Below are 13976 nucleotides of genomic sequence, written 5' to 3'. Positions count from 1 at the left end.
GGGAGAAACATGTGTATCTAGGATCATGGCCTAGAGATCACTGCATGAGCCCATGGAGAGACCTTTGGCTCTGACAAATCTGCTAACACAACCTCACAAATGCTATCCCCAGAATCCTGTTCTTGTGCAGTATATAGTTTAAGCAGCCTCTCGGAGAGGCCTGGTTTATGTTCAGGGAAAGCTCTGGGGGGAAATACCAAACCAGTATGCCCAATGTTGTTGCTTCCTCTAAGAGAAATCTCTCTTCTGGGCTAAGGAATCAGACCCTGCCCCCTAAATCAGAAAGGAATAGGGCCACTTGGCTTGGGTGGGATATCCTGCAGTCAACTCCTACCTAGTTTTGCCTGACTCCTAGGAAGTACTCCCCTACCCCCGAACTGAGTGGTCCCTGAGGATGAGGGACGACACAGTACCTGTCCCCAGGGAGCTTCACTTCCCAGTGAACTGGCCTGGCCTGGCTTTCTCCAGCTTCCTGCGCCTCTCTGGGGGAATCTCCTGCAGGCTGATGCCATGGTTGCTGGCCCTGCAGGAAGGAGACTGCAGCCTCAGAGAAGAGAATTCGGGGTGAGGGAGGTCAGGTCGTGGATTATTGCTGCTTGTATGGCTGAGACTTGGTGTGGAAGGTGGAAAGGGGGAAGACACAAAGGGCCCATAGAGAAGCTGTCACCATAGGTTTAAGCCAGCCACTCACCCTGGTTGCAGATCTGGTGGTTTGGGAATGGGCTTGTTGAAACCAACTCTGCCCACAAGCCAGTACGTGTCCTCAGCACCTTTGCCCTGGGGAAACACAAGAGGGGAGACATAGGCAGACCAGGGTGAGGGATGGAGAATCTTTAGGTCTAGGTGAAACCTGGAGAGTCTACATCTGTAAGGACACCCACAAAGCAGCAGAGTGTAGTCCAGACTCACCTTCAGCTCTGTGCGGCCTCGCCGCTCCATCTGGAAGCCCTGGTCCAAAGCACTAAGAATCCGAACCGTGCTCATGTTCACATGGATGCGGTAAGCTGAGGCAGGGAGGGAACACCATGATCTCAGGGTTCACCTCATGTCCCCATCCTGGGCCACCCGCCCCACCTCCAGCTCTCTCCACCTGCCCGAGCTCTCCTTTGTTGCACTCACGCAGTCCGGTGGACTCCATTCGTGATGCTGTATTGACTGTGTCCCCAAACAGGCAGTACCGAGGCATGGTGAGGCCAACCACACCAGCCACACACGGGCCTGGGGAAGTATGGCAGGTCAGAGGGCAGGCAGGCAGAGGCTAGGTTGAAGCTGACATTGCCCAGCAGCTAGGCTGCACAAAGGGCCCTGAGAGACCTTAGCAAGCACCCATGCTGTCTACCAACTCCCCCAATAAAAACATTCAAGGCAATCCCCACCCCACCCCACCCCTACCGAGGGTTTGCCTTCCATAGGTGAAACCTGGCGCCCACCAGCGCGGAGGGATGAGCAGTCACCTGAGTGCAGGCCAATGCGGATGCGCACTGGGACCTCAGGCATATGGCGCATGCGGAAAGACCCTACGGCACTGAGGATGTCCAGTGACATGTTGGCAATCTCTGCAGCATGCCGCTGCCCATTCCTTTGTGGCAGCCCTGAGGCCACCATATAGGCATCTCCAATTGTTTCTACCTGGAGGAAAGAGTAGTATCTGTTCAGTAGTCACATCAGTATCACTTGTCCCGAGGTTTGAAAACAGATATCCCGGGGAAGCCAACGTTGAAGCTGGGAGTTGCACTGGGGCCTGAAAGAAGAGATCAGTGACAGGAAGGTGTCCTGAGGCAGGTGAGAAACTACTTCATTTAAACTGAAAGCCCGAGTCAGGCAACGCCAGCACTTGCTTTAAACCCAGAAATCGGGAGGCAGAGGCAGGAGGATTGCTACAAGTCTGAGGCCAGCCTGGTCTACACAGCTCGTTCTAAGACACCCAGCTATACATAAAAAACAAGACCAAACCAAAGGGCAGGAGGTTTTATCTCCCGCACACTCCACCTTATAGACATCGTGGGCACCAATGATGGCGTCAAAGAGTGTATAGAGGTCATTAAGCAGGTCTACCACCTCAATGGGCTCACTCATGGCGGAAATGGTGGTGAAGCCCACGATGTCACTGAAGTACAGTGTCACCTCTTCAAAGTACTCGGGCTCCACAGACGACCCCATCTTCAGGGCCTCAGCCACAGACCTAGGAATGGCAAGCAGCAGGGTCACCTGGAGGCTACGGCAGGCTGGCCACTCTCTCCCCACACTCCTCTCCACACAGGCACCCACGGAGGCAGCATCTGTGTGAGCAGCCTGTCTGTCTTCTGCTTCTCCTGCTCTAACTCCTCTGTGCGCTCTCGGATGAGGTCTTCCAGGTTGCTGGAGTACTGTTCCAGCATCCGAAGCATGGAGTCGATGATGTTCGTCTTCCGGCCCTTGTTGATGCTCTTGAACTAGGAGAGGAGAAAGCTAATTAAAAAAAACAAAAACAAAAAAACAAAAAACAAACAAACAAACAAAAAACCCAAGACTTTGGTTGCCATGGCCCTTGACCCTCTCGTTTACTTCCTACTGATAAAGCATCCTCAGACTCCTGGCCACTACATTTGCAGGTATCATTAGGAGGTGTGTGGAAAATGAGGGTTCCCACAGATAGCTGCTCTGAGTTGGAATTGACAAGGCATTTAACTCAGGCTAAGGAATTTCCTGCTGCCTCAGTAAACAAGCATATATCTGGTTCTTATGCAATGTTTTTTTTTTTTAATTATTTCTCCCACCCAGGATTCTCTTTCCCATTTCAAAGGCCTCCACAAGTCCTCATCTGCATTTTAAACTTCCCCTACCAAATTTGCAGTCCTTAGGCTAATCCTTAGGAAAGGGCCCAAAATGTCAAAGTTCCTGCCAGCCTGCTTGCCCAGGAACAAGACACTGGCAAGAATCTGGGACCCCAGGGGCCAGCCCAGTCCTTGCCCAATTCCAGCTCCTAACCAGGTCAAAGGTATGGTCCATAGAGGGACGAAGTTCTGGCTGCTCTGCCCAGCACTGTGTCATCAGCTGGATGCACTCCATGGGGGCCTGGTCCATTGACACCAAGGGCCGACACAGTGGAGGAGGGTTCTGTACCCTCTGGATCACTTCTAGAGGAAAAAGAAGCTGTGAGAAGTGGGCGACCCCAAATAAAGCCCACCTTTGATGCTAGCCTAAGACGGGGGCCCTGAAAGAGGGTCTCATGATCCAAGCTGGTCTCCAGCTTGCTGTGTAGCTGAGGATGACCCGGAACTTCTAACCCTTCTACTTCTACTTTCCAAGAAAGTGCTGGGACCACAGGCTTGTAACACTATGCCCAGATATTGAGGTGCCAGGAACTGAACTCAGGGCTTTATGTACACTAGGCAAGTAAGTACTCTACCAACCAGCCAAAGAGGATTGTTTGTTTTTTTTCGAGACAGAGTTCCTCTGTGTACCCTTGGCTATCCTGGAACTCGCTCTGTAGATCAGGCTGGCCTCGAACTCACAGAGATCTGCTTGCCTCACAGCCTCCTGAGTGCTGGGATTAAAGGTGTGTACCACCACCACCCGCCTGGCTAGGAATTTTTAAATTAACACCTCGAGGCCTTAGGAGATGGCTCAGTCAGTAAGTGCCTGGCATACAAGCCAGAAGACCTGAACTTGGGTCTCCAGGAGCCACAACAAAATAACTTTTAAAAAGTCAGACATAGTGACATATACCTGTAACCCTAGCACTAGGAAGGCAGACACAGGAAGCTCCCTAGAGCTTGCTGGCTAACCAATGGTCCCTGGCCACCATTTGTATACACATACATATAACCACACAACTGTCTGCACACATGGACACACACATACACTACACACAAATGAATAAATAAATGCTTCAGTTGCTGAGGGGTTGTGATGTGGATGGGCATCTCTATTCATAACCAGAGGGCCCTGAAATCTGGATGTCAATAAGAGGTGACAGAGGCAAACATAAGAGAAGTAAGGGTCGGGGTGAGAATCCTACAGGTAATGAGCCATTTGGATATGGATGCAATGGGACTGTCCTCTGATCCCTCTGTTTGTCCCCCTGTGCTTTCCTAGGATCTCAGAATCAGAGAGGAACTTGGCTATGTGATGGGAGAGCAGGGTGAAACCAGGGTCAGGACAGGAGCTGTTAAGATCTGTGCCCTGAAACACCTGCCTCATACTAGGCTTTCCCACCTCTGTCTTCAGAGCCCAGTGCTAAGAAAGCCACCACAAAACTAAGTCTCACCACGGGGCTTCACTTTATTATCAAAGAGTCAGGTTGGGTGTAGCCTGGCTGTTTTAGCTGCAGGATGCCTTCCTGGCCCCAAGTCACCTTACCCTCGGGTGTTAGCTCCAGCATGGCATAGGGGGTGCTGCGGCACACGACCTCCTGCATGATGATACCCAGGCTGAAGACATCGCCAGCTAGTGTTCCTCGTCGCTCCAGGGCTGGGTCCCGAAGCAGCTCTGGGGCTGTCCACAGCTGATCTATGGACAAGGAAGAGGGGCGTGGGCATGAGAGAGGCTGCGGTGGCCTTAAGGACCAGACCCTCGTCCTCACTGATAGTAATAAAAGCAGCAACTCCTCAAATATCTCAGAGCAGAGACTATTTGAGACTCTAAGCCTTTCAGAGAAAAGCCTGCCCTCATGAAGGGAGTGCCTAGGGAGACTCCGCCTCTGAGAGCCAGCCTTCAGCAAATCACACCGTATCCTCAGACCCAGAGCTCAGGTGCTCCCTAGTAAGCCCATAAGTCCCCAACCACAGACCTTCTCTGTAGCCGATGTGTGTTAGTGGATCTGGAATGTGAAGAGTGCGAGGAAGGGATGGAAGGAAAAGCACTTGGCAACTATGTGGATCCTAGGGGATGCTCCAGTGCAGGAGGTGGGGGGGGTAGCTGGGGACTCATACCCTCTGCAAGGGGAGGCTCAGGTAACACCCTTTGCGCTTCCAGCAGTCTCCCGTGGCCATGGTCTGTCACCTTGAGCACGAACCTCCCGTCCACCACGCAGTTCCGAGACTTAAGCCTCCCGTGGGCCACACCGCGATGGTGCAGATATCTCATTCCCTTGGAAGGAGTGGAGGAAGAGGCAACCTCAGTTCCCCTGAACCCTGCCCCCGCCAGAGTATCTCTACCTCCCCCAAACACACACCCAGGTACACACAGACACACACAGACACACACACACACACCTTGATGAGGTCCAGCAGGAGCGAAGACTTGAACATCCAGTCCAGCTTTATGTCTCTCTGGGCCAGGAGGTCATGGAGGGAACCCCGAGCACAGTGTTCTGAGACCACAGCCAAGATGCCCTCTCCAGGGGCGGCAGGGTTGTCTGTTGTCCCGGCCAGGAAGATCCCCAGGTAGAGGACCACATTCTCATGCCGAAGCTCCCGCAACTGAAAGGCAGAAACCCAGGCCGTTCATGCACAGAGCACCAATCATTCCTGCCGCCCCCCCCCCATTCAGTGTCTGTTTGGGGCATCCAAACTGGGAATATAGGACTGAAATGGTAAGTAAAACAGAGTTGTGGGTAGGAGACCTTTCTTCTCTATATAGTTCTGTTCAGATTATGAATAGCTAAGATTAAAATTATGGATGAAAAGACTGGGGATTGGGACCCAGTCAGGTCCCGATTTGCTAACTATAAAGCTGAGGGACTAAGTCCACTACAGGGCTAAGTGAAGCTCTAAGGGAAAGCAGTGCAGGGAGACGCTCTGAATAATGTGGCAGTCTTTGGTGAAGGACCGGACAGACCAAATGCTGCTGCCTTTCATCACCCCTGGGGCACATGCCCAGTTAAGGGGCTGGTTTTCATTTTAAACACCTGGTGTCAAATGGTGACTTTGTCCATAGCCATGGAGGCAACCCACTTAAGTCCCTCACAGCTGTGACCACAAGCTCCAGAGGCTGCCTCCTGCAAACCAAGGATGCTTGGCAGAGGGCCAGGATAAGTGTTCTCCTGCCTCCCTGTCAAATGCCCATGTTACTCACTATGTCAGTCCATCTGGGGCCACATCACACAGGCGTCCTCGCAGAAGTGGAAACCCATGTACATGCTTTCTTTGAAAAATGTCTATTTATTTATTATTTATGTGTGTGTGCATATCTGCATATATGTAATTGTGAGTGCCTGTGTGGAGATCAGAGGGAAACTTTGCAGAAGTCAGCTCTTTCTTTCCATTAGTGTGTGTTCTGGGGGAACAGATCCAGGTGGTCAGACTTGTCAGTAAGCACCTTGGCCCACTGAGCCATCTCAATGGGTCCTCATTTTTACTTTTTTTTAAAAATCATTTCACTCAACACAAATCCACTGGCCTCCGATATTCCAGACCCTGTGCTGGGTGCTGGGAATATGGTACCAGCCTCATTCAGCTTCCATCCATGGTGGAGGCAGATAAGCCAAATCACAGCTGAATGTACAACTTTTGTGATAAATTAACATGTCACTTGTCACATATAAGTTGTGATAAGAGCCTCAAACAAAAAAAGCTAATATCATGAGATATGGTAGGAAGTCCCCTCCGGAGGGGAAGGAAACCCTGGGAATTGCCCCTGTAACCTGCTACAAAAAGAAGCCAGGAATGGGCAGACTGACAACCACCCAATTCCCATCATGGCTTACCTTGGAGAAGGCTGTCTTGGTTGCTGGCCTGATAGCCATGTGATGATCCCCTGGAAATTTCTTCAGCCAAACCCAGTCTCCCTGTAGCAGAAGGTTAAAGAATTGAGTCCTTGAAGCCCCAAGATGCAAGCTGCTCTAGGGCTCTCGCATTGCCATTGGCCCAGTGCCCCAAAGCACATTTGTCATAAGACAGAGCCCATCAGATGCAAGCAGCTCAATGTATGTTTTCACAGGTGGCTGGGTCAGAGCCCAGGTGAGGAAGATATGAAGTCATGTATGGTGCTCCTCACCTCCCAGATATACCCATCAACATTCACACAAGCAAACTGTTGCATACACAGCCCTCGTCATGAGAGTCAGCAGGGTTTATTGTGAGCTAGCTGTGGAGGGAGGTGTCATCCCTCTGGGTCCTGGCCTCATTGCCTCCAGAGGCTTGTGGGGTCAGTCCATGGTATGCGGTGGTGCAGCCACTGGGTTCAGTGGTCTGCTGCTGTCATCTGAATGAACGAGGAGCCCTTTGTTCTTAATTTGCCCTGGGCCTTGCAAATCAGATTAGTGGTCCTGCTTGTTGCTAAGAGATATGAAGTAGAAGAAATTCATGAGGATTTGGTGTTGATGCCTAATAAGCATTTGGAAGTAAATATAGAGATACATTTCAATGGCCATTAAAAATTGGGTGTTGCATTTAATTGGCAGGGCTGGAGAGAGGAAAGGCTTAGCATAGGCAGAGCATGGTCCCAAGCAACTAACAACTTGCTTAAAATAGCAATATATGGGACTGGGGAGACGGCTCAATGATTAAAAGCACCATTGTTCTTCCAGATTCAGTTTCTAGCACCCACATGGCAGCTCACAATTGTCTGAAACTCCAAGATCTGATACCCTCACACAGACATACATACATGCAGGCAAGACACCAATGCACATAAAATAAAAATAAATAAACTATTAAAAAAATAACAACAATGAATCTCTGAGAACTGGTCACCGTGGTCTCAGGTGACCCAGTAAGAACTTTTAGGCTCTTTCCAAGACCACTCCTCTGGACAAACTGAATTCTCCAGACCTTTCCTGGCATCTTCACCCACTCGGCCACATTCACACGTCCCGGCCCAGCTGTTAGTGTTCTCTGGTATTCCTTTTCTGATGGAGGGCTTGTGTTTGTGAGTCTGACCAGAACTGGTTGAAAACATTGAAGGAGCGGGGTCAAGGACTCCGAGTGGAGGAGGCACCGACCTCACTGTCTACACCAGCATGCATGCTGATCCCACCATGCTCCACAGCACCCCCAGCCTCAAGAGTTTGGATTTTGGGGAGCCCTCACCTGGATCTTGTGGCGAAAGGATTTCCCCCTAGATTCTGCCCAGCTTCACCTCCCTGCCTGGAGCTTGCAGGATTCGACTTGACCTCTTCTCTCTCTCCCTTGGGAGTGTTTTTTCCTCATTCTTCCTTTCCACATTCTTCCTTTCCTTCCCCTCCTGGAGTACCAGTCAGCCTAACTGGGGATTAGCTCACCTCGTAGAGGCCAATGTTGGTGCTCTCTGGGGGCTGGCTGGGGACACTGCGGATGTCTGATGTGCTTCGGGTAGCCAGACTCGATCTGCTGCCCTGGGCCACCTGAGGACAGAGGTTAATACATATCAGAATATATTCTGGGGCTAAAGTCCTCAGCTGAGGCTGAGTTCTGTGGGTGAAAGAGAGGAGGGAAAGGAATCTGCAGGCCTGGTGGAAATGGTACCCAGTACACCACCCTTTACAGTTTACAAAACAAATACTCATTTTTTTAGTTGGATCTTCACACCAGCCCAAGACAGGACTGTCACCCCTATTGCATAGATGAGGCTTCTGATTCCCAAGGACAAAGCTGGGCCAGAAGCTAAGTTTCTCACATGGGAGCTGTGGGGACAGCTGGCTCAGGGAAGGGACAGGTGGTCCCTGGCTCCCTGCTTTCCTGACCTTCCGAGAGCTGCCCCCCTGTGGGTGGAGGAAGGTAACGTCTTCCAGAGTCAGGATGATCTTGTTGGGGCCGGACACCATTTGCATGTGTAACAGCTTGTGCCTGGTGAGGGAAGGTGGTCATCCCCACAAATTCCATAAGAGGCCAGCAGGGGATAGAGCAGAGGGGTGGCATTAGCTCCAGGAAGTGTTCTGGAATATAGCTATTCCCTAAAAATTCTGCCAACTCCCTGGACCCCTTTGTCCCTCCCCCCAAAAGAGTTTCCCCCTCCTGCGGACCTCACCTCCTGTCTTTGTGGTACAATTTTACTCCCCTTACTCACCTCAAGTAATGAGCCAGGAAGGCTCCAATCAGTGCCACTCCTATCACCAGTAGGAAGCCAACAAAGACCAGGCCTGGCTCCACCCCTGAAGGGACAAAGAGGGGGACACTTGGTCTTGGAAGGAGAAGGACCCCTTAAGGGCTCGTGAGCTGTGTGAAAGCTCTCAGATTCCTCAAAGGGGGAGTCTGGAGATGCTACAGGGTTCTCAAGGGCTTTGGAAATCCTTGAGAGAAGCCCTGAGCAAGCCATAGGCTGAAGGAGGACCTGGGAAAATAACGGGGTTCCCTCTCTCTCATACATTTGTGGATTGCCCAGGCTGACTGTTTCCGTGTGAGCCTGAGGGTGCTCCCCTCACCTCCGTTGCAGATCACGCCTGGCTCGAACCAGCAGGAAGGATCCGGCCCAGGCGCAGGTCCACCTCGAGGAAAGTGCACAGGGGTCCCAGCTGAGCGCATAGAGCCTCGGATGGGATCCAGCAGGTGTGTGGCCAGGAGCCGGTCTCCAGACGCATCTGTGTCCAGCAGCACAAAGGAGGGTTCCTCGGTTCTTCCCAGGACCCCACAAAAGCCAGAGACTTGGGCTTCCTGAACTTGGCGGGCCACAGATGCACCTGACACCCAGCCACCACCCACAGCTGCTCTGGCTCTTGTCACTCCCCCAGCCAACAGGAAGACAGCATCGTAGATGGTTCCAAACAGTGGAGAGACCTAGAGGAGAGAAGAGGAGAGGGGAGGAGGGGAGGGGAGGAGAGGAGAGCAGGGAGGAGTGAGGACTCAGAGACCATAAACAGGTGAGAATTCTCTGGAATGCCTGTTCCTTCATCGGCCCTCCTAGGCGAAGGCTCCCTGTCCGCCTCTTTGTTGGCATCGAGGGTACTCCTCTCAGGAATTAGGTTCTTCTCATCAGTTCAGTGACTTTCCATAGCCTAGACTTTTGTTTTTCAAGACAGGGTTTCTCTGTATTGCTTTGGAACCTGTCCTGGAACTAGCTTTGTAGACCAGGCTGGCCTTGAACTGACAGAGATCCACCTGCCTCTGCCTCCCAAGTGCTGGGATTAAAGGTGTGAGCCACCACTGCCCAGCCCATCTCTTGTTTTTTGAGACAGGCTCCTAAATTGACCAGACTTGCCTTGAATTTGCTCTTTAGCTCTTTCTATCCTTCCTCAGCCTTCTGAGTACCTGAGATTACAAATCCATGTCGCCAGTCCTGGCATGAGTATGGCCTTCTTGATTGCTAATTTTCTCCCTATTGATACCTAGCTTCCCTTCCACCTCAGTAGCTTCTAGACTTCCATGTGCCTGAGATGGAATTAGATGGTCTGAATTGGGATCATGGAGATTAAGGAATTCTGATTACTACCTGGGTGTTGGAAACTGTCTTTGGGTCTGATTATGGGAGCTGCTGCCCCACATAGTTAAGAGCACCGGTGTGACCAGAGAGCAAAGCCAAGCCGAGGCCCCAGAGGAAATGTCTCTGACTAGGTGTGAAGGGTGAATCTGCATCCCCTCTCTTTCCCGGAACACCAGCTGCTTGTTATGTATGTTCTCGAGGTGCTGCTTTGAAGCAAACTAAAAAAAGATGTGGAAATTTAGGATTTATTCCTTGGAGCTGGATTTGAGAGGTCTCATTGCTTGCTCTCAGGGGGTAAATCGTAGTAATGAGGATGCCCTAAGCAAAACCAGAAATAATACAACATCCAGGAAACTCCAGATCAGCTGTGGCTAGCTCACTCTCCGTTGGCTCCACCCACCCCCTTCCCATTGGCTTCTCTCTTCCCTTTCCTACTGGCTTCATCATCCTCTTTCCCATTGATTACATCTCCCCTTTCCTACTGGGCTCATTTTCCTCTTTCCCACTTTCTCCACGCCCCCCTTCCCCATCCCCCCACCCCTTTCCTGCTGGTTCCATCCTTCCCTCCTTGTCTATTCTCTGCTCACTTCCCTGGCTCTCTTCCCTCTTCTCTATCTACCTGCTGCAGGTTGAGGTCAGGGGGCAGCTCTTGGTGCTCTTGGGCCTTGCGCAGGCTGTCCTGCACGCTTCCTCCCGGAGGACAGTGGCGCGTGAGTGTGAGCACCGCATCGTGAGCCCTGCGAAGCTGGGAGCTGTTGACAAGTGCAGCTAGAGCCTCCGGGCCTGGAGACAACGCATAGTGAAGCGTGTCGAAGGGCAGGAAGACCAGAGAGCCATCAGCGAGGCCCAGCTCTTCTGCAGCTTCCAGTAGGTGGCGCTGCTCCTCGCCGCCCAGCAGCACCGAGTGCATCACCATGATCACTACTGCGGACACAGAGGCTGGCTCGCTGTGCTGTCCTCTGTCCGCAGGACCCGCCCTTCTCCCCTCACTCTACACGGGAGCCTACCTCTAACTCTAGGTCCGTCCCGGATCTTCCTGAGGGCTTCCCGAGCTCCAGACAGGTCCGAGGGCTCCATGGAGGTTACTAGGGCAATTGGCAAGCCCCGGGCCCTGAGTGCTGTGGACAGCGCACGTCCCGCCTCCACCCACAGGTCCTGGGGCGCGGTGATGAGGGCCACGCGCGCCCAGCGGAATGCTCTCAGGAGGACGTAGAGGGCATCTGCAGCGGGGGTCACCGCCGGGGCTGTAGTGCCAGCCGCCTGCGTGCCTGGGCAGCCCCAGGGTACCAGCGCTACTCCAGCCTCCTGGGCTAGTAGCTCCGCTGGCCGGCAGGCTGCGGGGTTTACCGGACCCACCAGGCCAGAGACTCGAGCCAGCGCAGAGGACACAGCCCCTAGAGAGCCCGGGGTCAGGCAGGGCTCTGTGAGCAGCGCAACCTCGAACCGGGGGCCGCCGTCTACGGCAAGGTCACGATTCAGGCGGTTGGCGGCCAGTCGAGCAGCCAGATCCGGGCGTGCCCGGGCGAAGATGGGGTCACAAGTCCAGGGGCCCAGGATCCCCACTTTGAACACGGCCGAGAGGGCAGCAAGCGGCGGGAGCAGCAGCAGGAGCAGGAGTCCGGGCAGCCGAGGCCCTGGCCAGCGCAGGACCCTCGAAAGGCTGCACGAGGGCTGCCGCACCGGGACGCAGAGCCCGGCGTCGGGAAGCCCACCCGCAGGCAGGGGCCACGCGGTCATTGCCCTCTTCTGTGGACGCAGCGAACAAGTGGAGAGTTGAGACCCCCAGCTCTTCCTTAGGGTTCTCCGCTCACGCCGGTTTTTCAAATCCCTCCCAGCCCCAAGGGTATCTAGGCTTCCACACACTTGGAGACTAGATGGGTGCAGCACGCTGCCCCAAGGCCTCTTTGGCTTGGCCCGCTTGTCCCAGCTTGTTCAGCCTCAGGTCCGGTGGGGATATTCCCACGCCCTCACGCAGGACCCGAGCCCACCGAATGGCTCATGTACTACTTACCGGCAAGTCCTGGGCTGGGGCCTGGCTAAGGGGTCACAGGGTCGATGCCCCTTCGGTCTCCCCTGGCAGCCCAGCCCAGGGCGGGGGGGAGTGTGGGAACAGCCCGCTGCAACCCTTAATCTTCCCAAGCCGATTAGAATCTTTTAATCAAGCAGGGAGGGGCGGGCTGATGGAGGGTGACAGTCCCTCCTGCTCCTCTCTTGGGTGGGATCTATCTGCCCTGCTTTCAGAGTCAGAGCTGCTTAGCTAAACACATACGGAGGAAAAGTAATAGAATCGGGCCTGTACCGCGTGCAAATTCACTGACAGGTTTTAGGCTTACACGTGAAAATTAAAACTTCATATTTTTCAGTTGTGTCTGCAAATTTTGAATCAGATCAGAATCATCCTAGGCAGTGGTGGGCACACCTTAAATCCCAGCATTTGGGATGCAGAGGCAATCAGATCTCTGAGTTCAAGGCCAGCCTGCTCTACAGAGGGAGTTCCAGGACAGCCAGGGGTGTTACATAAAGAAACCTTGTCTCAGAAAGGAAAAAAAAAAAAAAAAAAAAAAAAAAAAGAAGCTACAAGAATATCCGCATCAGTCGGGTGTAGTGGGAGCTGTAATCTCAGCACTCAGGAGGTAGATGTGAGAGACTTTGAGGCCAGTCTGGCTACATAGTGAAGTATGTCTTGGACCAAACAAAAGAACCTCTGGCATCCACATGCACACGCATACACGAAAACACATACTCATCCACATACAAACACACATACACACACACACACACACACACACACTGTGGTATACTTACAATCTCAAAATCAATGAATAAATGTAATAAAAATGAGTATTAATGGAGTTAGAGGACACCATGCCTTCCAGAGGACCCAGGTTTGATTCCCAACACCTACATGGTACCTCACAACTTTCTGTAACCCCAATTCCAGAAGATCCAATGCCCTTTTCTGGCCTCTGAAGGCAGGTACACAGGCATATATGCAGGCAAAACACCCATACACGTAAAATAATAACATAAGATTAAGCCAGGCAGTGCTGGTGAATACCTTTAATCACAGCACCTGAGAGGCAGAGACAGATGGATCTCTTTGAGGTCTAGGTCAGCTTGGTCTACAGAGTGAGTTCTAGCTCAGCCAAGACCATCAATCAATCAATCAATCAATCAATCAATCAATCAATAAATAAGATTTAATATGACAGAGTGGTGCAGCACATATACTAAAATTGGAACTATACAGACAGGATCAGCCTGGCCTCTTTGAAAGGATGACACACACACTCATGAGGTTTCCATAATTTTATGACATGGAAGGGGGCAAGCTCAAGGGCCTCTTCCCTACTAAAGAACTATGGGCAGTGGCAAAGTGCTGAGAACAGGAGAAATGGTCTTCCCCAGGAAAGAGCCCTCCAATTGCTATCTGAGGTCATATACATACAGGTAACATTGTACGAACTGAGAATTGTATTTATATAGTTAGGGTGCATATATAAACAATTAAGGAAAAAGAGGCCATGAATTTGAGAGAGCAAGGAGGACACGTGCATAGGAGAGGTTGGAGGGAGGAAAGAGAAGGGGGAAATGATGCAATTGTGTTATAATTTAAAAAAAATAAGGTGGGGAGAGATGGAGAAATCAGTGTTAATCTCTGGGTATGCACAGACTGGTGTACCAAGTGCACACAAGCACATATGTACATACTCCACACA

General features: G+C 52.0%; 1 protein-coding gene and 1 pseudogene across 1 annotated transcript; one reads left to right on the top strand and one right to left on the bottom strand.

Annotated features, from left to right (window-relative positions):
- Window positions 1–418: 418 nt before the first annotated feature.
- Window positions 419–11994, bottom strand: Gucy2d (guanylate cyclase 2D, retinal). The gene is made up of 18 exons (XM_051180296.1): window positions 11265–11994; window positions 10877–11181; window positions 9263–9614; window positions 8908–8992; window positions 8585–8687; window positions 8144–8245; window positions 6629–6709; window positions 5196–5402; window positions 4914–5070; window positions 4342–4491; window positions 2968–3116; window positions 2269–2432; window positions 1990–2182; window positions 1455–1629; window positions 1120–1218; window positions 910–1004; window positions 692–777; window positions 419–523 (listed from the first exon to the last, which is right to left on the bottom strand). Exons 1-18 carry the CDS (start codon window positions 11992–11994, stop codon window positions 430–432), a joined length of 3327 nt encoding a protein of 1108 aa, XP_051036253.1. The 3' UTR covers window positions 419–429.
- Window positions 11995–13470: 1476 nt separating this feature from the next.
- On the top strand, window positions 13471–13570 carry LOC127219914 (uncharacterized; annotated as a pseudogene).
- Window positions 13571–13976: the final 406 nt, after the last annotated feature.

Source organism: Phodopus roborovskii, unplaced genomic scaffold, assembly GCF_943737965.1.
Source record: "Phodopus roborovskii unplaced genomic scaffold, PHOROB, whole genome shotgun sequence".
In the NCBI taxonomy this organism is placed as follows: Eukaryota; Metazoa; Chordata; class Mammalia; order Rodentia; family Cricetidae; genus Phodopus; species Phodopus roborovskii.
The sequence above is the reverse complement of the archived record's forward strand: the minus strand, read 5'-3'. Positions and strand labels throughout refer to the sequence as shown.

Coding starts and splice junctions, on each gene's coding strand:
- Gucy2d (XM_051180296.1), bottom strand. CDS start 11,994: ATGACCGCGTGGCCCCTGCCTGCGGGTGGGCTTCCCGACGCCGGGCTC. Junction 8,993..9,262: donor AGGCGTGATCTGCAACGGAG/GTGAGGGGAGCA, acceptor TTGTCCCTTCAG/GGGTGGAGCCAGGCCTGGTC. Junction 5,071..5,195: donor TCCTGCTGGACCTCATCAAG/GTGTGTGTGTGT, acceptor ACTCCTTCCAAG/GGAATGAGATATCTGCACCA.